This window comes from Salmo salar, chromosome ssa21, assembly GCF_905237065.1.
Source record: "Salmo salar chromosome ssa21, Ssal_v3.1, whole genome shotgun sequence".
Classification (NCBI taxonomy): Eukaryota; Metazoa; Chordata; class Actinopteri; order Salmoniformes; family Salmonidae; genus Salmo; species Salmo salar.
In genome coordinates, this window is record NC_059462.1 from 20,248,404 (window position 1) to 20,272,057 (window position 23,654).

At 42.5% G+C, this 23,654-nt stretch overlaps 1 protein-coding gene across 16 annotated transcripts in view; it reads left to right on the top strand.

The window, feature by feature from the left end:
• tns1b (tensin 1b) overlaps positions 1-23,654 on the top strand; it is a 312,092-nt gene that overhangs the window by 190,678 nt on the left and 97,760 nt on the right. For 11 of the 16 annotated variants that reach the window (XM_014164404.2, XM_014164411.2, XM_014164408.2 and 8 more), the window contains one exon: positions 13,249-13,290. The exons of 4 other annotated variants lie outside the window; for them this stretch is intronic. In XM_014164404.2, coding sequence (XP_014019879.1) covers positions 13,249-13,290 — 42 coding nt within the window. Of the gene's footprint in view, positions 1-13,248; positions 13,291-23,218; positions 23,524-23,654 lie in introns of those variants that run through there. One more of the 16 variants, XM_014164417.2, reaches the window with a different exon arrangement.

Genomic DNA, 23,654 nt, shown 5'->3' on the forward strand with positions numbered 1-23,654 from the left:
GAGCTCCGTGGTTTAAGAAAGCATGCTTGGCAGGGGGGTTTAAATTACATTTTTAAACCATTGAATGCTGTCCAGGCACAGCCCCTAGACGCTAAACCCCAGTACACACTTCATGTAGTTCTGAAAGGTGACATTTCTGCCATAAAATACACCCATCCAATCCTTTCAGATCTACACAAGTACCAAGAGGGTAGGGTCTAGAGCACAGGTGTCAAAATCATTCTATAGAGGGCCGATTGTCCGCAGATTTTCACTCCTCTCTTGCACTTGATTGGTCAATTTAGGTCACTGATTAGTTAGGAACTCCCCTCACCTGGTTGTTTGAGTCTTCATTGAACACAAATGAAAAGGAAATAACAAAAAACAGCAGACTTTCGGCCCTCCATGGAATGAGTTTGACACTAGAGATTGGTTAGGCCTGAATTCCAGTAGCCTTGCTTTGTATTTAGACTGCAGTTCCTATCATCACCAGCAGGAGGCAGTGTAGCGTTAGATCCTTTTTCTCAACTCAGCGATTGTACATTTTCCCTCTCTACCATAACTATACTGCTTTCTGTCTAGAAACAAATGATTATGGAAGAACACATGAGAATGAAAAAGGCAATTTTTTCCAATCCCAAGTAATAAATGTAAAGGAAAGCACATTCTCCCTTGATGGGATACATTTTTGAACCTGCATGGATTGAGGACTTTTCATTGGGGCATAAATCTGTTGAATGTAATGCAAAGAATGTGAAAACCCTTAAAAAACATCTACATTTTTGACGTGTTTCATAACTTTGCAAAGTAGGCTTTCCAAAATTATTTAGGGGTAAATAGCCAGTGATTCTGCGTTCACCCATGCTTTTCATCTCTCCTTTTCATAAAAACAAAACTGGGAACGACATTGCTCAGAGCAAAAACAAAATGAATTGTCAATCAACGTTTTAGTATCAACAGTTCAATCGACACATATACACACAGAATCATGAGGAGTTATTATATATTGTGACTGTACAGGATGTATTCAGAAAACGTAGGCCAACACAGATGGTACAGTATGTATTTTGAAATCTCAAAGAGCACCATGGTCTAGCAAAACATTTGAGGTGACCATATAGGGATATAATAAAGATAGAAGGAGAAAAGGAAGGAGGGAGGAAGGAGAGTAGGAAGGAGGGAGGAAGGAGAGCAGGAAGGAGGGAGGAAGGAGAGTAGGAAGGAGGGAGGGAGGGAGAAAGAGATGAGAGATGTAATACACACCCTGGGCCATGAGTCTGCCCACAACACACACACACACAAAGTTTAGCTCCTGGTTTGGATCCAGACTGGCCATCTCCAGCTGAAGTCGCTAGAGATGTGGCATCTAAATGAGCTGGCCTGGTGATTTATATTTAGCTGTGTGTCATTTCCAAGGAGACTCTGTTTGGGTATATTTGTGTCCTCACACTGGGAAACTCCCTGCACTGTACCTTTCTTCTTGGGCGCTTCCTAGGGTGACTTATAATTATTTGAGTTATGTGAATCTAGGCGCTATGTACAGTCCATGTGAGTTGCACATGGACTGAATACTGGCCTAACATGTTTATGTCACAGACACACTTATCACAAACCCACTGCAATTGCATTTGATTAAGTCAGGTGTCCAGTCTCTATATCTTTTCTTTCTCTGACCTCATACCCGCTCAGTCTTTATGACATCAAATCCCATCAGTCTCTCTGACATACCCACTCTGTCTTTATGACCTTCCACTCAGTCTCTATGACATCATACCCTATTACCCACAGTCTCTAGACTCTCTGACATCATACCCACCCAGTCTCTCTGACCTCATACCCTCTCAGTCTATGACAACATACACACATTCTCCCTGAGCTAATACCCACTCAGTCAATATGACCTCATACACACGCAGTCCCTTTGACCTCATACATACTCAGTCTCTCTGACCTCATAGTCCCAGTCGGTATTAGACAGAACATCAAAACTACATTTATGAAAAGTACAGCATTTCTAAAGATTACTTTTCAACATTGCATGCTCCCGACTTTTCTCGCTACTTTGAAAAATGTAATGTTGTACCGGTATCCCTCATTCCCCTTTTCATGATGGTGCTGGCAGCCACATGAGTGAGTGCTGGCAAGCTACCTACCAGAACATTAAGCTAGCCAAGACCAACAACACAAACAAACGGACTGTACAGCTAAAAGTAGTTAAATGTCTTACCTGTGATGAAATGTTTTCACACATAGCTGATTACGTACATACGGTTTACTTCCGGTGCCGACAGAGATGGCCGCCTTGCTTCGCGTTCCTAGGAAACTATGCAGTATTTTGTTTTTTATGTGTTATTTCTTACATTGTTACCCCAGGAAATCTTAGGTTTTATTACATACAGTCGGGAGGAACTATTGGATATAAGAGCAACGTCAACTCACCAACATTACGACCAGGAATACGACTTTCCCGAAGCGGATCCTCTGTTTGGTCCACCACCCAGGACAATGGATCGGATCCCAGCAGAAGGGGCAGATGGAGCGGTCTTCTGGTCAGGCTCTGTAGACGGGCACATCGCGCACTACTCCCAAGCATACTACTCGCCAATGTCCAGTCTCTTGACAACAAGGTAGACGAAATCCGAGCAAGGGTTGCCTTCCAGAGAGACATCAGAGATTGTAGCATGGCTCACTCGGGATACGTCATCAGAGTTGGTACAGCCACCTGGTTTCTTCACGCATCGTGCCGACAGAAACAAACATCTCTCTGGTACGAAGAAGGGCGGGGGTGTATGCCTTATGATTAACGAGATGTGGTGTGATCATAACAACATACAAGAACTCAAGTCCTTTTGTTCACCTGACCTAGAATTCCTTACAATCAAATACCGACCGCATTATCTACCAAGAGAATTCTCTTCGATCATAATCACAGTCGTGTATATCCCTCCCCAATCAGACACATCGACGGCCCTGAAAGAAATTCATTTGACTCTATGTAAACTGGAAACCACATATCCTAAGGCTGCATTTATTGTAGCTGGGGATTTTAACAAGGCTAATCTGAAAATAAGGCTACCTAAATTTTATCAGCATATCGAATGCGCGACCCGGGCTGGCAAAACCCTGGATCATTGTTATTCTAACTTCCACGACGCATATAAAGCCCTCCCCCGCCCTCGTTTCGGAAAATTTGACCACGACTCCATTTTGTTGCTCCCAGCCTATAGACAGAAACTAAAACAGGACACGCCCGTGCTCAGGTCTGTTCAACGCTGGTCCGACCAATTGGATTCCACGCTTCAAGATTGCTTCGATCACGTGGACTGGGATATGTTCTGCATAGTGTCGGACAATAACATTGATGAATACACTGATTCGGTGAGCGAGTTTATTAGCAAGTGCATCGGTGATGTTGTACCCACAGCGTCTATTAAAACATTCCCCAACCAGAAACCGTGGATTGATGGCAGCATTCGTGCAAAACTTTTAATCAGGGCAAGGTGACCGGAAACATGACCGAATACGAACAGTGTAGCTATTCCCTCCGCAAGGCAATCAAACAAGCTATGCATCAGTATAGAGACAAAGTAGAGTCGCAATTCAACAGCTCAGACACGAGAGGTATGTGGCAGGGTCTACAGTCAATCACGGACTACAAAAGGAAAACCAGCCCTGTCGCGGACCACGATGTCTAGCTCCCAGACAAACTAAACAACTTCATTGCTCGCTTTGAGGACAATACAGTGCCACTGACAGGCCCGCTACCAAAACCTGCGGGCTCTCCTTCACTGCAGCCAACGTGAGTAAAACAATCAAACGTGTTAACCCTCGCAAGGCTGCCGGCCCAGACGGCATCCCCAGCCGCGTCCTCAGAGCATGCGCAGACCAACTGGCTGGTGTGTTTACGGACATATTCAATCAATCCTTATCCCAGTCTGCTGTTCCCACATGCTTCAAGAGGGCCTCCATTGTTCCTTTTCCCAAGAAAGCTAAGGTAACTGAGCTAAATGACTATCGCACCGTAGCACTCACTTCCGTCATCATGAAGTGCTTTGAGAGACTAGTCATGGACCATATCACCTCCACCCTACCTGACACCCTAGACCCACTCCAATTTGCTTACCGCCCCAATAGGTCCACAGATGACGCAATCGCAATCACACTGCACACTGCCCTAACCCATCTGGACAAGAGGAATACCTATGTAAGAATGCTGTTAATCGACTACAGCTCAGCATTTAACACCATAGTACCCTCCAAACTTGTCATTAAGCTTGAGACCCTGGGTCTCGACCTCGCCCTGTGCAACTGGGTCCTGGACTTCCTGACGGGCCGCTCCCAGGTGGTGAGGGTAGGTAACAACATCTCCACCCCGCTGATCCTCAACACTGGGGCCCGACACGGGTGCGTTCTCAGCCCTCTCCTGTACTCCCTGTTCACCCATGACTGCATGGCCATACACACCTCCAACTCAATCATCAAGTTTGCAGACGACACTACAGTGGTAGGCTTGATTACCAACAACGACGAGACGGCCTACAGGGGGAGGTGAGGGCCCTCAGAGTGTGGTGTCAGGAAAATAACCTCACACTCAATGTCAACAAAACAAAGGAGATGATCGTGGACTTCAGGAAACAGCAGAGGGAGCAGCCCCCTATCCACATCGACGGGACAGTAGTGGATAAGGTGGAAAGTTTTAAGTTCCTCGGCATACACATCATGGCCAAACTGAAATGGTCCACCCACACAGACAGCGTGGTGAAGAAGGCGCAGCAGCGCCTCTTCAACCTCAGGAGGCTGAAGAAATTCGGCTTGTCACCAAAAACACTCACAAACTTCTACAGATGCACAATCGAGAGCATCCTGTCGGGCTGTATCACCGCCTGGTACGGCAACTGCTCCGCCCACAACCGTAAGGCTCTCCAGAGGGTAGTAAGGTCTGAATAACACATCTCCGGGGGCAAACTACCTGCCCTTCAGGACACCTACACCACCCGATGTCACAGGAAGGCCAAAAAGATCATCAAGGACAACAACCACCCGAGCCACTGCCTGTTCACCCCGTTATCATCCAGAAGGCAAGGTCAGTACAGGTGTATCAAAGCGGGGACCGATAGACTGAAAAACAGCTTCTTTCTCAAGGCCATCAGACTTGGGCTAGGTGGGATGCATAATTCAACTTTCTCAAACATACAACTATTTTACACCATTTTAACGATACACTTCTCCTTGATGTAACCACATTGTCCGATTTCAAAACATTAGATTATGTTAGGAGAGTACATAGACAAAAATAATCACAGCCATTTTCCAAGCAAGGACATGTGTCAATAAAACCCAAAACACAGCTAAATCTTCATCAGATGACACTCCTAGGACATTATGTTACACAATACATGTATGTTTTGTTCGATAAAGTTCATATTTATATCCAAAAACAGCATTTTACATTGGCACGTGATGTTCAGAAAATGTATTCCCACCAAAATGCCCGGTGAATGTGCACATCAATTTACAAAAATACTCATCATAAACGTTGACAAAATATATAACAATTATTTAAAGAATTATAGATAGACTACCCCTGGATGCAACCGCTGTGTCAGATTTTAAAATAGCTTTACGGAGAAAGCACATTTTTCAATATTCTGAGTACATAGCTCAGCCATCACGGCGAGTTATTCAGACACCCGCCAAGTTCGGGGCAACCTAAACTCAGAATTAGTATTAGATATATTCTCTTATCTTTGCTGATCTTCGTCAGAATGCACTCCCAGGACTGCTACTTCCTCAAGAAATGTTGTTTTTGTTCCAATTAATCCATATTTATGTCCAAATACCTCCGTTTTGTTCGTGCGTACAGATCACTTATCCAAAGGCATAACGCGCGAGCGCGGAACCAGAGACGTAAAGTCAAAATGTTCAATTACCGTACTTAGAAGCATGTCAAACGCTGTTTAAAATCAATCTTTTGGTATTTTTTGCGTAAAATTGCGATAATATTCCAACCGGACAATAGCGTATTCATTCAAGGAGAAAAAGAAGGAACAGCGTGCTCGCGTGACAGCGCATATCCAATCCCTTTGTTGCCATGCAGTCCACTCAGAAACTGAGCTCCTATACTCTGCCCAGTGACAGGAGAAGGCTCAAACCACTTTCTGAAGGCTTTAGACAGCCAATGGAAGCCTTAGGAAGTGCAACGTAACCCCACGGATACTGTAGTTTCGAAAGGGACTAGAAAGAAGAACTACAATTCTCAGATCCTCCACTTCCTGGTTGACTTTTTCTCAGGTTTTTGCCTGCCATATGAGTTCTGTTATACTCCCAGACACCATTCAAACAGTTTTAGAAACTTCAGAGTGTTTTCTATCCAAATCTACTAATAATATGCCTATTCTAGTTTCTGGGCCAGAGTAGTAACCTGTTTAAATTGGGTATGTTTTTCATCCGGCCGTGAAAATACTGCCCCCTAGCCCAGACAGGTTAAACAGCCATCACTAACATTGAGTGGCTGCCTCTAACATACTGACACATCAATACATCTAAAACCAAAAGCATTGTTTTGATTCAAAGCATTCTCTTTGACCTAAACCTCAACTGGAGAAAGAGTGTGACCATTGAACAAGATGGTCAGTTATCATGGCCAAGTCATATTGACAAAGTTGTTGTGAAGATGGGGAGAGGTTTGTCTGTTATAAAGAAATCTTCATCATTTTGGACACAAAGATCAACTGTACTACTTGTTCAGGCTTTGATCTTGTCCCATCTTGATTACTGTCCGGTAATAGGGTCAGGTGCAGCATAGAAAGACCTAGCAAAGCTGCAGCTGGCTTAAAACAAAGCAGCACGCCTTCCCCTTATCTTCACACACAGAACTAACATCTACAACATGCATGATAGTCTTGCATGGTTGAGGGTTGTGGAGAAATTGACTACTTCTCTTCTGGTCTCTTTAAGAAATATTTGTATGTTGAAAATGCCTAACCACTTGTATAAATGTATTGCATGCACTTTAGACAGACATACGTACATAGCCCACCAGACATACCAGTTTCTTCACGGTACCCAAACCAAAAACAGATTTAATGCATTGCTCAGTTATGTATAGAGACGTGTCATCGTGGAATCCTCTGCCACCAGAGGTTACTCAGGCAAAAAGCAAGTTTAACATACACTATATATACAAAAGTATGTGGACACCCCTTCAAATGAGTGGATTCGGCTATTTCAGCCACACCCATTGCTTACAGGTGTATAAAATCGAGCACACAGCCATTCAATCTCCATAGACAAACATTGACAGTATAACGCTTTACTGAAGAGCTCAGTGACTTTCAACGTGGCAACGTCATAGGATGCCACCTTTCCAACAAGTCAGTTCGTCAAATTTTTCCATATTAATGCCCATGATTTTAGAATGAGATGTTTGACGACCAGGTCTCCCCATACTTTTGGTCATGTAGTGTATTGTATCCCAGTGCCTCTCCTATTTCTAAATATCTAATTTAACTGTACTGTATATAATAATATGCATATGTATATATGAATACTGTGTAAATAGTATTTTTGTTGTCTCTTGTTGTCTCTGTACTTTGTCATGTATTTGTACATTTTATGTGGACGCCAAGGAACAGTAGCTGCTGTACGTGCAATAGCTAACGGGGATCCTAATAAACTAAACTAAACTTAGCAGATACTTTTCTCCAAAACAACTTACAGTACAGTGCATACATTTTTTGTATGTGTATGTGATCCTTGTGGCAATTGAACGCTCAACCATGGTATTGCTAGCCCCACAGGCTTACCAAATAATCCACACAGGACCAATTATTGTCTCTTTCAGGCGCTGTCTGAACTTTAGTAGGGTTTGTAGGCTATACTCCCCAAAGGAGGTGTTGGACTGTTCCCTTAGTGTTAGAACTGTTCTGTAAACTATGAACCCCTCACAGTAATCCTTAGAGTCAATGAGAATGATAATTTGCACACATGCACACATATCCTTCGTAGTGGTGTCTGTAGCTGTATTATACATTTGAAGCATACTTCCCATATTAATCCAAGTCCTAGTTGTTTGAACCCAGCGCTGTGGACTTTGATACGCACTGCTTTACTATTGAATTCCGGTCTTCTTACTTAGTTTGTGTGTATATAGGCTATCATCCCTCTCCATAGCTCCTCATATCACTCTAACAATTTGAAGCTAGCCAGAGCCACCCTGACCAATGACATCATGGATTCCTTGAGGCCTAGGTCATTATAAATAAACAATATTTTTGGACATATCTCTCTGTCTCTCCCTCTCCTCCTCTTTCTCTCTCTCTCTCTTCTTCGTTCTCCTCCCCACTCTCTCTTTCTCCTCTCTCTCTCTCTCGCTCGCTCTGTCACTCTCTCACGCTCTCTCTCAGTCTCTCCGTGGCTGTATATGGTTGTGATGGGTGTGCTGCAGCAGTGGGGATGGAGATGGTCTCTGGGCTGGGCTAACGGAAGGGATGTGTCTCTTAGGGCTCTATTTGAACAAACTTGGTGCTGGCGGTGCCGCTACAGACTTGAGGGTGCGTATCTGTATTTTCACAACTGAAATTATGTGCGCAGTAGCTGGTGGTGGCGCAAAAGGACTAGGTTTTGATAAGTTGTGGACGTGTCAAGGCTTTACACCTCACTGGCCAATTGAAACATGCTCCATGGCTAAATATGTGGTTGCTTCAAGTTGTGTATTTACAGAGTCTCCCGAGTGAAACGGTGGACTAAAGCACTGCACCGCAGTGCTTAAGGCATCACTAGAGACCCGGGTTTGATCCCGGGCTGTGTCACAGCTGGCCCGGTCAGGGAGACCCAGACTCGGGGCACAATTGGCCCAGCGTCGTCCGGGTTAGGGGAGGTTTTGGCCGGGCCGGGATGTCCTCGTCCCATCGCGCTCTAGCAACTCCTGTGGCGGGCCGGGCGCCTGCACGCTGACCCGGTCGCATGCACGCTGACCCGGTCGCCAGTTGTATGGTGTTTCCTACAACACATTGGTGTGGCTGGCTTCTGGGTTAAGCGAGCAGTGTGTCAAGAAGCAGTGCGACTTGGCAGGGTTGTGTTTCGGAAGACACATGGCTCTCAACCTTTTCCTCTCCCAAGTCTGTACGGGAGTTGCAGCGATGGGACAAGACTCTAACTACTAATTGGGGAGAAAAAGGGGTAAAAAAAATGTTTTATATTAAAACAAATACAGTACCAGTCAAAAGTTTGGACACACCTACTCATTCCACATTTTTTCTTTATTTTTACTATTTTCTACATTGTACAATAATAGTGAAGACATCAAAACAATGAAATAACACATTGGAATCATGTAGTTACCAAAAAAGTGTTAAACAAATCAAAATATATTTTATATTTGAGATTCTTCAAAGTAGCCACCATTTGCCTTGATGACAGCTTTGCACACTCTTGGCATTCTCTCAACCAGCTTCATGAGGTAGTCACCTCGAATGCATTTCAATTAACAGGTGTGCCTTTTTAAAAGTTAATTTGTGGAATTGATTTCCTTCTTATTGCGTTTGATCCAATCATTTGTGTTGTGACAAGGTAGGAGTGGTATACAGAAGATAGCCCTATATGGTAAAAGACCAAGTCCATATTATGTCAAGAACAGCTCAAATAAGCAAAGAGAAACAGCAGTCCAGCATTACTTTAAGACATGTCGGTCAGTCAATCCGGAAAATTTCAAGTGCTGTCGCAAAAACCATCAAGCTCTATGATGAAACTGACTCTCATGAGGACCGCCACAAGAAACGAAGACACAGAGTTACCTCTGCTGCAGAGGATAAGTTCATTAGAGTTACCAGCCTCTGAAATCGGCAATTAACTGCAGATTGCAGCCCAAGTAAATGCTTCACAGAGTAAAAGTAACAGACACATCTCAACATCAACTGTTCAGATGAGACTGTGTGAATCGCGCCTTCATAGTCGATTAAAATGATTACACAATAACTTTTTTAAATAGGCTATGTCTAAATACAGTTACAGGCAACATACAGTGCCTTACAAAAGTATTCATCCCCTTTGGCGTTTTTCCTATTTTGTTGCATTACAACCTGTAATTTAAATGGATTTTATTTGGATTTCATGTAATGGACGTACACAAAATAGTCCACATTGGTGAAGTAAAATGAAAAAAATTACTTCTTCCAAAAATTCGAAAACATTTAAAACAGAAAAGTGGTTTGTGCATATGTATTCACCCCTTTGCTATTAAGCTCCTAAATAAGATCTGGTGCAACCAATTAACTTCAGAAGTCACATAATTAGTTAGATTGCACACAGGTGGAATTTATTTAAGTGTCACATGATCCGTCACATGATCTCAGTATATATACACCTGTTCTGAAAGGCCCAGAGTCTGCAACACCACTAAGCAAGGGGCACCACCAAGGAAGCGGCACCACGAAGACCAAGTAGCTCTCCAAACAGGGACAAGGTTGTGGAGAAGTACAGATCAGGGTTGGGTTATAAAAAAATATCAGAAACTTTGAACATCCCACAGACCACCATTAAATCCATGATTAAAAAATTGAAACAATATGGCACCACAACAAACCTGCCAAGAGAGGACCGCCCACCAAAACTCACAGACCAGGAAAGGAGGGCATTAATCAGAGGCAACAAAGAGACCAAAGATAACCTTGAAGGAGCTGCAAAGTTCCACAGCGAAGATTGGAGTATCTGTCCATAGGTCCACTTTAAGCCATACACTCTACAGAGCTGGGCTTTACGGAAAAGTGGCCATAAAAAAGCCGTTGCTTAAAGAAAAAAATAAGCAAACACGTTTGGTGTTCACCAAAAGGCATGTGGGAGACTTCCCAAACATATGGAAGAAGGTACTCTGGTCAGATGAGACTAAAATTGAGCTTTTGGCCATCAAGGAAAACGCTATCTCTGGCGCAAACACAACACCTCTGATCACCCCGAGAATACCATCCCCAGAGTGAAGCATGGTGGTGGCAGCATCATGCTGTGGGGATGTTTTTCATCGGCAGGGACTGGGAAACTGGTCAGAATTGAAGGAATGATGGATGGCGCTAAATACAGGGAAATTCTTGAGGGAAACCTGTTTCAGTTTTCCAGAGATTTGAGACTGGGATGGAGGTTCACCTTCGAGCAGGACAATGACTCTAAGCATACTGCTAAAGCAACACTCGACTGGTTTAAGGGGAAACATTTAAATGTCTTGGAATGTCCTAGTTAAAGCCCAGACCTCAATTCAATTAAGAATCTGTGGTATGACTTAAAGATTGCTGTACACCAACGGAACCCATCCAACTTGAAGGAGCAGGAGCAGTTTTGCTTTGAAGAATGGTCAAAAATCCCAGTGGCTAGATGTGTCAAGCTTGTAGAGACATACCCCGAGAGACTTGCAGCTGTAATTGCTGCAAAAGGTGTCTCTTCAAAGTATTGACTTTGGGGGGGTGAATAGTTATGCACACTCAAATGTTCATTTTTTTTTTGTCTTATTTCTTGTTTGTTTCACAAGAAAAAATATTTTGCATCTTCAAAGTGGTAGGCATGTTGTGTAAATCAAATAATACAACCCCCCCCAAAAATCTATTTTAATTTCAAGTTGTAAGGAACCAAAATAGGAAAAATGCCAAGGGGGATGAATACTTTCGCAAGCCACTGTAATTGCTCCCCGTGGGCGTATAATACAGACAAGGCAACTTAGACTATGGAGGGTTTTACACATATGCAAATTTTTCACAGGAGCTGTTCAAAGATCCAATATATAGAGAAATGGGGAATATCCACTCACCGTTATACTGATCCCAAATGTTTTATAAACATACAAACATCATTGAACCATCTTACAGATCCTATTTGCACTTCTCCCGAAATAGCAGACAAAATTGCATTGCATTTGAGCCATTTGCTTTCTCAGCATAAACCCATGGATGGGGAATCTTTCTAATAAGTTTGGTTTTTAATCAAATTAAACGAAAAACAATCAATGTGTTTTTTAAAACAGCAACAATATTTCAAAATCGGATCAAGTCAAAAGCATGATATCATAAATCACATCTATCATTCCATGAGCATAAGGCAATGTGTGCACGCATAGGCCCAAGGGCTCTCTGGCAGGAGGCATGGATGTTTGTCCCATCCATTGAAGATAGTTTATTAAATAAATACAGTAACCCTACAATAAGCCTAGTTATAACAAACATGTAGCCAATCTAGTTTGTTTTTATTGGCTTCAACATGGACATATTTGTCTACACACCTTGCATTCACATTTTTTAAATGCACTGCATGTTCGATTATTGGACATTGCCCAAATAATAAGATTAGCCTACCATCACCGTTAATATGGCTTGCTAGTGACTTTGCCACGTGAAAGGTAAACTAACAGGCAAATAGCCAGGCTTCAAGCTGATCGCTACGATTTCACAGTTAGGTCCAACAGATGAAAGTGGAAAGTAGGGGTTCGAAAATAGCATAGCGCTGGTCAAAGTTGCCAAAGAGCATGCGTTTGACACTAGCGTCTCCTTAACGCCAGCTGAAAATAGAGGCCCTAGTGTAAATATTTACCTCAAATGTTTTATGGATGCTCCTACGCACTCAAGGCGTATACCAGCTCCACTTTTACCCAGCTCGGTCACTAAGGAATTCTAGGCCCTCGAAAAGCACCCTTTCAGACAAAACACTATAGGAATATGACAGAAGATTGACCTGGGTCAAAATACTATTTGTTTTTATTTCAATTTACATTTAGTGGGGTTTGCATTTTTGGCACTGTTGGTTCTGTTGTGCCAACCGAGCTAAATCAACTGCACATTAGTAATTGAAAGAAAAATGTTTGCCCTAGGTCTGATTATGACACATACTGTGGGAGAAACATTGGCACAGAATTATTTTTTATTTATAATAAAAAATTAAAAAGTAACCTTTATTTAACTTGGCAAGTCAGATAAGAACAAATTCTTATTTACATTGACGCCTACCTCGGCAAAATCCGGACGACGCTCGGCCAATTGTGCTCCGCCCTATTGGACTCCCAATCACGGACGTATGTGATACAGCCTGCCCCCCATAGTAAGGATGTTATTGGCCATTCAAGTGTGAAGTAGTGTATATAAAACAGTGCTAATGCAAACAGTCTATAAAAGGTGTTATCACAACCAAGCTTCCCCATTGCAGGTTGAATACTGTATTTACAGTAATCTCACCTTCTCTCTCTCTCTTTCTCGCTCTCTCTCCTCCCTTTCTCCCTCTCTCTCTTTACTCTTTTAGGCACCTGGTAACGACATACCCCTGAAGTATGTAGAGACTATGGTGAGTTTGAGCTGCATCTTATATTCTATTTGGTTGGGTGTGTGTTATTTCATTTTTCTAGCTAAAACAACTCAAACCATTAAAAGAGGGATGAGGGATGCTTTTGCTCCATTGTGTTATTATCATTGTGATACAAGCCAAGAATCTTGACCAAGACTTTAAGCTCTTAACAATGCACAATACTTTTGGCTTTTTGTTGCTCAGGTAAAAACAACAGATATATGCATAATATACATTACCAGTCAAAAGTTTGGACACATCTACTCATGTCACGCCCTGACCTGAGAGAGCCGTTTTTCTCTGTTTGGTTAGGTCAGGGTGTGATATGGGGTGGGCATTCTATGTCATATATTTCTTTGTGTTTGGCCGAGTATGGTTCCTAATCAGAGGCAGCTGTCTATCGTTGTCTCTGATTGGGAATCATACTTAGGCAGCCCTTTTTCCCTCCTTCTGTTGTGGGATCTTGTTTTTGTACAGCTCAGTCAAAGCCTGCAGAACGTGACATTTGTTTTCCTTTGTTTGTTATTTTGTTTAGTGTTCTGAGTAATAATAAAATGTGATCATGAGCACTTACCATGCTGCACCTTGGTCTCCTCTCTACGACGATCGTCACAACTCATTCCAGGGTTCTTTATTTGTACTATTGTCTACATTGTAGAATAATAGTGAAGACATCAAAACTATCAAATAAAACATAGAATCATATAGTAATCAAAAACGTGTTAAACAAATCTAAATATATTTTATATTTGAGATTCTTCAAAATAGCCACCCTTTGCCTTGATGACAGCTTTGAACACTCTTGGCATTCTCTCAACCATCTTTATGAATGATTTCCAACAGTCTTGAAGGAGTTCCCACATATGTGACCAAATTCAGGAAACTAGGCGTATGTCGCAAGTCACAACTTAACAGGAGAGCTGTTTGAACGTAACATTTTTTTTTTAACAATGCGTTTTTTGGCAGAAATGCCTTCTCGAACATGTGACCTTTCATGTGCCTTAATATCAAGCTTGTATGCCATCTGTAAATACGAATAAAATTGTTAAATTATGAGCCTAGTTAGCAGAGCCACAGAAAAAGTGCAACCTTCCCACTGTTTAGCTAGCTAGCTACATGTCTTAACAAAAGACTCCACTCTATTTTTGACAAAGTATTTTCATTTCAAGTTAAAGTGTACTGTTAGCTAGCTAGCTAACGTTAGTTGGCTGGCTCGCTAACTAACGTTATGTCATGCGTTGGGATTCATTGTTTACCTAGCTACATTTTTTAACAACAGACTCTCGTCTTAGTGTGCCAGAGCGCAGAATAACTGATGCATTTTTGAACGCTCAACACCCATTGAATATGTCCGGTGTCAGTAAACGTCAGCAACAAAGCATAATTCAATTGTTACCAGTGGCACAGTTACAGTCACCAACGCTCTGGATAACATGAAAAAAGCCTAACCAGCTCTGCTAGGGCGAGTAAAATGGTCAGAGTAGGTGTTCTCTCATTATGTGTCTGGAAGTAGCTAGCCAATGTTAGCCAGTTTGCATGGGTGCTTGACTGTAGTTGTGAGGTCAGAGCTTTCGGAACAACCGTACTTATTGGCCAGAGCGTCCAGTGTGCGCTCTGAACGCGATAGGGCGATTAATGTTTTGGGAGCTGTTCTCTCTCTTTCTTAGATGTCTGGAAGTAGCTGGCAAGTTAGTACAGAATGGTTGGATCAACCCTTAAATAAATGGGTGGAGCTAAGGCTTAAGGGGGTGTGAACAATGCTGAATGGGTGTAGACAAAGAAGGGCTCTCCAATAGTTGTACAAAAACATTGAAAGACGGTTTTCTCAAAAGTGAGTTTACAAGTTGATCAATTTTCAAAGCATAATTACTTTCCCATTGGTTCCTCAAATGCAGTGTATGATTTACCATTTTCTAGCGATGAGTCTCCAATTTTATTCAATGTAAAAAAAAGAAATTCAAATGTTGCTACATAAGACCGAATCCAGGTGGTGAGTCACATACGCTGAGCACTTGCTGGCTGCTTTTCCTTCACTCTGCAGCCCAACTCATCCCAAACCATCTCAATTGGGTTGAGGTCTGGTGATTCTGGAGGCCAGGTCATCTGATGCAGCACTCCATCACCCTCCTTGGTCATATAGCCCTTACAAAGCCTGAAGGTGTGTTTTGGGTCATTGTCCTGTTGAAAAATAAATGATAGTCCCACTAAGTGCAAACCAGATGGAATGGCATATCGCTTCAGAATGCTGTGGTAGTCATGCTGGTTAAGTGTGCCTTGAATTCTAATTAAATTACTGACAGTGTCACCAGCAAAGCACTCCCACACCATCACACCTCCTTCTACATGCTTCACGGTGGGAACCACACATGAGGAGATCATCCGTTCACCTACTCTGCGTCTCACAAAGACACTGCGGTTGGAACCAAAAATCTCACATTTGGACTCATCAGACCATAGGACAGATTTCCACAGGTCGAATTTCCATTGCTCGTGTTTCTTGGCCCAAGCAAGTCTCTTCTTCTTATTGGTGTCCTTTAGTAGTGGTTTCTTTGCAGCAATTCGACCATGAAGGTCTGATTCACGCAGTCTCCTCTGAACAGATTATGTTGAGATGTGTTTGTTTCTTGAACTCTGTGAAGCATTTATTTGGGCTGCAATCTGAGGCTGGTAACTCTAATGAACTTATCCTCTGCAGTAGAGGTAACTCTGGGTCTTTCTTTCCTGTGGTGGTCCTCATGAGAACCAGTTTCATCATAGCTCTTAAGGGTTTTTGCAACTGCACATGAAGAAACTTTAAAAGTTCTTGAATATTTTTCCATATAGACTGACCTTCATGTGTTAAAATAATAATGGACTATCGTTTCTCTTTGCTTATTTGAGCTCTTCTTTGTCACAACCTGATCTGTTTCACCTGTCTTTGTGCTCCCCTCCAGGTGTCGCCCATCTTCCCCATTATCCCCAGTGTATTTATACCTGTGTTCTCTGTTTATCTGTTGCCAGTTAGTTTTGTTCGTCAAGCCTACCAGCGTTTTTCCCCTTGCTCCTGTCTGTTTCTAGTTCCTGTTTTGACCATTCTGCCTGCCCTGACCCTGCCAGCCATTCTGTACCTTTTCACACCACACTGTTTTATTGACCTCTGCCTGCCCTGACCCTGAGACTGCCTGCCATTCTATACCTTTTGGACTCTGATCTGGATTACTGACCTCTGCCTGCCCTCGACCTGTCGTTTTGCCTGCCCCCTGTTCTAGTAATACACTTTTGTTACTTCGACACTGTCTGCATCTGGGTCTTCCCTAAAACGTGATAGTTCTTGCCATAATATGGACTTGGTCTTTTACCAAATAGGGCTATCTTCTGTATACCACCCCTACCTTGTCACAACACAACTGATTGGCTAAAACGCATTAACCTCTTGACGACCCCTTCGAGATAAAATCCCGTTAACGGGATTGGTTGGACAACAACCAGTGAGATAGCACGGCGCGAAAAAAAAAAAAAGAATCTCAAAATTAAAATTCAAGTATTATACGGTATTTTAAAGATACTCTACTCGTTAATCCAATCACATTGTCCGATTTCAAAAAGGGTTTACGGTGAAAGCAAAACATTAGATTATTTTAGCATAGCACCTTAGCAAAAAAAAAGCCATTTTCCAAGCACGGATAGCCATCACAAAACCAGATATACAGCTAACATTAAGCACTAACCTTTGACAATCTTCATCAGATGACACTCCTAGGACATCATGTTAGACAATACATGCATTTTATGTTCGATGAAGTTCATATTTATATCCAAAAACCCAATTTTTACATTGGCGCTTGACGTTCAGATAATGTTTTCTCCCCATAACCACCGGTGAATAGGCACATTCATTTACAGAATAACTCATAAAAGTTGCCAAAATGAATAACAATTATTTAAAGAATTAGAGATAATCTACTCCTTTATGCAACCACTTTGTCAGATTTCAAAATAACTTTACGGAAAAAGCACATTGTTCAATATTCTGAGTACAGAACTTAGCCTTCAATGCTAAGCTTTACAGTTAGCCTACAACCACGGCGTCGACAAATCGAAAAAAATATGTTCAAAATATTTTCTTGCCTTTGCTGATCTTCGGCGGAATGCACTCAGAAGGGGTCCCACTTCCACAAGAAATGTTGATTTGTTCTGCTAAGTCCATAATTTATGTCGAAATACGTCCGTTTTGTTGACCCATCCAGAACACTTTACAATGCCATGTGGCGTGGACGCAAATCCATAGACGAAATGTTCAAAGTTCCATTACCGTTTGTAGAAACACGTCAAACGATGTTTACAATCAATCCTTTAGGGTATTTTTTAACGTAAAATTGCGATAATTTTACAACCGGGCAATAGGTATTCATCCCAGAAGAAAAATAACGAACAGCGAAGTCACATGCATGCTCGTCACGAGACACCTCACCTCAGACTGGCCACTGATTGACTGAGCCATAATTTTCTGCCCGGTAACAGGTGACGGATGAAACCAGTTCCTAAAGATTGTTGACAGCCAATGGAAGAGTTAGGAGGTACAACGTAAATCCTATGTCACTGTAGTTTTTCAAGGGATTCAAAAGAAAAACGACATTTCTAATTTCTCCCACTTCCTGATTCAATTTTTCTCAGGTTTTTGCCTGCCATATGAGTTCTGTTATACTCACAGACAGCCCAAGAGGTTTTAAGAAGGAAAGAAATTCCACAAATTAACTTTTAACAAGGCACACCTGTTAAATGAAATGCATTCCAGGTGACTACCTCATGAAGCTGGTTGAGAGAATGCCAAGAGTGTGCAAAGCTGTCATCAAGGCAAAGGGTGGCTACTTTGAAGAATCTCAAATATAAAATATATTTTGATTTGTTTAACACTTTTTTGGTAACTACATGATTCCATATGTGTTATTTCATGGTGTTGATGTCTTCACTATTATTCTACAAAGTAGAAAATAGTAAAAATAAAGAAATACCCTGGAGGTGTGTCCAAACTTTTGACTGGTACTGTACATACACACTCATCTATTGTGTTCATTCATAAAAGAACATAACCAAATACACATAAACACAAAGAAACTAAACAAATGAATGCAATATGCAGTGTACATGCAAACACACTGTGATCCAGTCACAGCTGTGTATGAGTAATTGCGCTCTGCGTTCATCCAAATAAATGTTTAGTCTCTCTTCAGCTGAATTCCATATGATGGTGTATCACTGACCACACAACCTCAGGGGGTAGTGAGACCCTTTGAGCTTTGTCCTGCTGTTACACACACATGTACAAACATGTGCACACACACAGACACACACGCACAGACACACACATGTAAACACATGCATAAACGAACGAACGCATGCATGCACGTACACATGCATGAACTAACCAACACACGCGCACACACATACAGGGAGAGAGACTGTCTGTATTAGTTACTACTACTACATTTGTGTTGTGTGTTGTATGTTTGCATTTGTGAATGTATTTTTTTTTTTATGGTGTATTCAGTATCCAGTACAGAGCCAGCCATGCAAGTTTTATAGCCAAGCATACAGCATAGGTTGCCTATGACACGCTTCCTTTTCTGTTCGGAATGGGTAATATTTAGTCTGCGAAAGGAAGTATCACGTTACAGATTGGGACTTATGACTAATGTTCCCTCAATTTCTTTTAGGCACTGAGCAAATTTCACATCTGCTGAGTGCAAAATTGAACATTGTGAAAGTTCTGTGCAACTTCCAGCGCTCTTTACTGTGAACACTGAGGCTGTACCCGCTTTAAGTTACAGTTTTAACAGTGGCCAAGTAGGCTACTGTGGCTATTTGATCATAATGTAGGCCTACCAGACTACCAGAATGGCCTACTATAAAAAAAACTATGGCGAAAATGCATCCCATAACATTTTAACATGGAAATAGTTGTTAGCCTACAGTAGCAGCCAATGTGTTGTGTTCAATATAGGCCTACATTCCATGAGACTTTTGAAAAACATGCAGGGCTTGACATTAATCTGTTTATCCACTTGTCCTTCAGACAAGGAGGTGACTGAAAATGTTGTTGTGTTGTTTGATGCAAGAAACCACTTTACAAAATACAATGTATTATTATTCCCATATCATTATTACAGAGAATCAGATACATGATGCTACCCTCTGCCTACTGGCTACTTAGCTTATTCAAACCTGTCTCAAAATACAACACTACCCCTTTAAGACAAAAAAAAAGCTCTTTACCAGACTCGCTTTTCAAAGATGTCTAGAAATGTACAAGTTTTGTGCTCTTGTAGGAAGCAATCAATCCCCTATTGTTGACTACAAATGATCTATAACTGGGCTAATAACTCACTAACTAGCAAAGGATATGAACAAAATGCACACACATGCCTACATGTAGCCCTTGCTTTGATCTCAAAACAAGTACATCTACTCACGACCACAGCTGTAAACAGTCCAGTTCAAAGTAAATGGCACAGATCCATTTATGACAATGGTCTATTTTTCGCTAGACAAATGAGATGACTGTGCACTACAGGAAAAGGGGCTGTAGTTGAGCCCCCATTCACATCGACGGGGCTGTAGTTGAGCATTCCGAGACTTTCAAGTTCCTTGGTGTCCAACAAACTCTCATGGTCCAAACACACAAAAAAAGTTGTGAAGATGGCATGACAACACCTTTTCCCCCCTCAGGAGACTGAACAGATTTGGCATGGGTCCTCAGATCCTCGAAAAGTTCTACAGCTGCACCATCAAGAGCATCCTGACCGGTTGCATCACGGCCTGGTATGGCAAATGCTCTGCGGCATCCGACTGTAAGGCACTACAGAGGGTAGTGCGTACAGCCCAGTACATCACTGGGGCCAAGCTTCCTGCCATCCAGGACCTATATACTAGGTAGTGTCAGAGGAAGGACTAAAAAATTGTCAAAGACTCCAGTCACCCAAGTCATAGACTGTTCTATCTGCTACCGCACTGCTACCGCACGGCGAGCGGTACCAGAGCGCCAAGTCTAGGTCCGAAAGGCTCCTTAACAGCTTCTAACCCCAAGCAATAAGACTGCTGAACAATTAATCAAATGGCCACCTGGACTATTTTCATTGACCCTCCCCCTTGTTTTTACACTGCTGCTACTCGCTGTTTATCATCTATACATAGTCACTTCACCCCTACCTACATGTACAAATTACCTTGACTAACCTGTACCCCGCACATTGACTTGGTACCGGTACCCCCTGTATATAGCCTCGGTATTGTTATTTTATTGTGTTACTTAAAAAAAAAAAAGAATCCTTTAGTTTATTTTCTTAGCTCTGTTTTCTTAAAACTGAATTGTTGGTTAAGGGCTTGTAATTAAGCATATCATGGTAAGTTCTACACCTGTTGTATTCGGCACATGTGACAAATAAAATGTGATTTGATTTGATATAAACCTACCGTAGCTCTGATTAGTTATGCCGCATCGGTCTGTGTAGAGTACGGGCTGAGTCGTGCGCAATAGAATCCTAGTCCGTTACTTTGTGCCTTCAACAAAATCTCTTGCATTGCTCATTTTGTTTCAGTATGTTGCATTGAAAGTGGCTAATATTGCATTGATTTGATCACAATATCCACAGTAAATGGAAACACTGATAGTGTTAACTAACAGGGAAAACTGTAGAAAGTTGAATGACCCAAGCCAAGACGCAGCCCATATTTAAGGAGGAATATTAAGAACTATCTAGAGCCGTGTGTGCGTTTGTGTGCGTGTGCGTGTGTGTGTGTGTGTTTGTGCATGCCTGCAGACTTTTATGCTATTTATCTCAGCCAGGTCACCAGTGATACAAGTCAGTATTTGACGTCCATCCATGTCTGAGGACATTGGGAGTTGACATGGAAACTGACCACTAGGGGCAACAGTGAGGGCTATTACCTTCGGATTTGCTACGGGGATTGTGGACAGGGATGGAAGATGGGTGTAAGCATCTGCCTCTGATTACCAAGGTTGCAAGTTTGAATCCAGTGATAAAAAGTTGTTTTAAGATTTTTGTTTTAAGCCTATCCCAAACCTTAACCCTTATCTTTAAAAAATCCCTTCGCAATTTGATGTTTGCAACAACATCGAAATTTGACGGTTGAGAAACATGGATGAACGTATAATTTTGATGCGAGACTTTATCTTTGTTCCATTGGGAGTCTGCAGTCAGTTATACTCGGAAATGCTTAATGTACCGTATGTACGTGAGCCATTATCTTGTGTGTGTACTTCAATGTGTGTACATACATACTGTACATTTCACAATTTCACAGGTAACAGAGTGAGTTTATCTTCTGTCTACAGTATTTCTCCCACTAATCAAACAAAGCGACACACACACATACGCACACATAAACACAACACTACTGCAGAACTTCATGAATCTGACTCACACACTTACTATTACAACTTGGAATCCTATTTGGCCATAAATATGCATTTAGATTTTGCTAAAGCTCAGATGTAATCAGATAGCTATGATTCAATCATTGATGTTGGGGGCTTAAACCACTGGCATCCCGTGTTTAATTTAATGACCTCACTGTGGGCCAAATCCCCCTGATCTACTGACTGATGCACATCCTGGGTTAGATCCCTCTGAAACAAATGGACTGTGAGGATCTGTCTGTCTGTCTGAGGAGGAGGGATGAGGAGAGATGAGGAGGCGGTCAACCTTTTGGCTCCATTTGTCTTTGTTTTGTGGACGAGTTTGGGGGAGTATGGCTGTTGGGTGAGGTCGGAGGTTGTGTGTGGAGGGAAGGTTTGTGGGTATATGTGTTTATGTATGTGTGTGTGTGTGTGTGTGTGTGTGTGTGTGTGTGTGTGTGTGTGTGTGTGTGTGTGTGTGTGTGTGTGTGTGTGTGACAGGACATCCATATAGTTCTTGATAAGGGTAAACTAAGGGTAAACAGTCCAGACTGTCACAGGCGCACGTCTGCCGTATTGCTTATAGTACAATGCGCAGATTCATATTGAGTCTGACTTTTACAGCTGAGGGCATAATTGAAGTCTGTACAGATGAACAAGAAAGTGTCTGCCAAAGCCCAAAGCATCATGGGACGTGTACTGCAACACGTAGCTCCTAGGGCCGGTCATGGGCATTAGCTCTGTGGTTACACTGACGTCTTTCAGTCTCACTAGTGTTCCTGGGCCCCTCAGTCTCTCAGAGCTTATCATATGACTACATGTGCAATACCCACTTCTCTGTCCTGGTTTTGTTAGTGTTTTGTTGTTATGTTTAGTCATCTGTTTTTTTCCCCTCTTTACTTGGACTGAGACATAAGTTCAATGACTAGACAAATGCTGCTGAACAATAATTGAAGAACTCTAGTGAGGTATCACAGCATGGGAGATTAGGTCAAGATAGGGGTCATCTGTGATTTCCATGTCAAGCCAAAGGGTATTGCTGTTGTTTCTGACCTTCTTCAGTTGGGCCTGTGACAGTCTGGACTGTTTACCCTTAGTTTACCCTTATCAAGAACTATATGGATGTCCTGTCACACACACACACACACACACACACACACACACACACACACACACGCACACGCACACACACAGCCAGGAAGGGGTTAAATAAGAGCAGGAAGTGAGTGGGGTTAATGAAGAGCAAGAAAAGAGTGGGGTTAATGAAGAGCAGGAAGAGAGTGGGTGAAGGCGGCATGTCAGCTGACAGGGGTCTAACCCTAGGGAGGGAAAGAACATGGGGGCATAGTGTTACAAAATCACAGCATGGAAGAGAGGAGAGAGAGGTAGAGACCAAGAGGGGGAAGATGAAGAGATACAGAGGGAGAGGGAAGGAGGGAAGAGTGATTTGGAGAGGGAAAGGGGGGCAAAGATGTGTGTGTGTGAGAAAGGGAGGGAGAGAGAGAGAGGAGGGAAGGAGGGAAAGAGGGAGAAAACAAACCCAGAGAGAAAGAGAGCAAACACTCTGTGGAGTCTGGTGGAGGCTATAGGCATGTGGTGCCCCGTTGGAACCTCTTGACCAAAATAGCGGAAACCTTTTTTCTTCTTTATTCCTCCACTGGAAGAGAACGTTTTGTGGAGGAGGGTGGAACAGGAGAGCGAAAGAAGGACAGAGGAAGAGAAGGCGAGAGAGAGACTTTCACTCCTCTCCAGAGATGAACCGGGGAGGGTCCCTGCGAAGACGTCTGTCCTCCCTACGGGGGGCTTGGCGATGGAGTACAGGCTACCTGTTTAGGACGGTAGGAAAGAAGGAATGGAGGGAAGGGAGGAGGGAGAGGGTTGGGGTACCTGTGAAGGGGGCGAGGTAGGCTACACGAATGACCTGTTCTCTTGTCTTGTGTCTCTTTTTTGTTTTTCGTCTGAGTTTTCC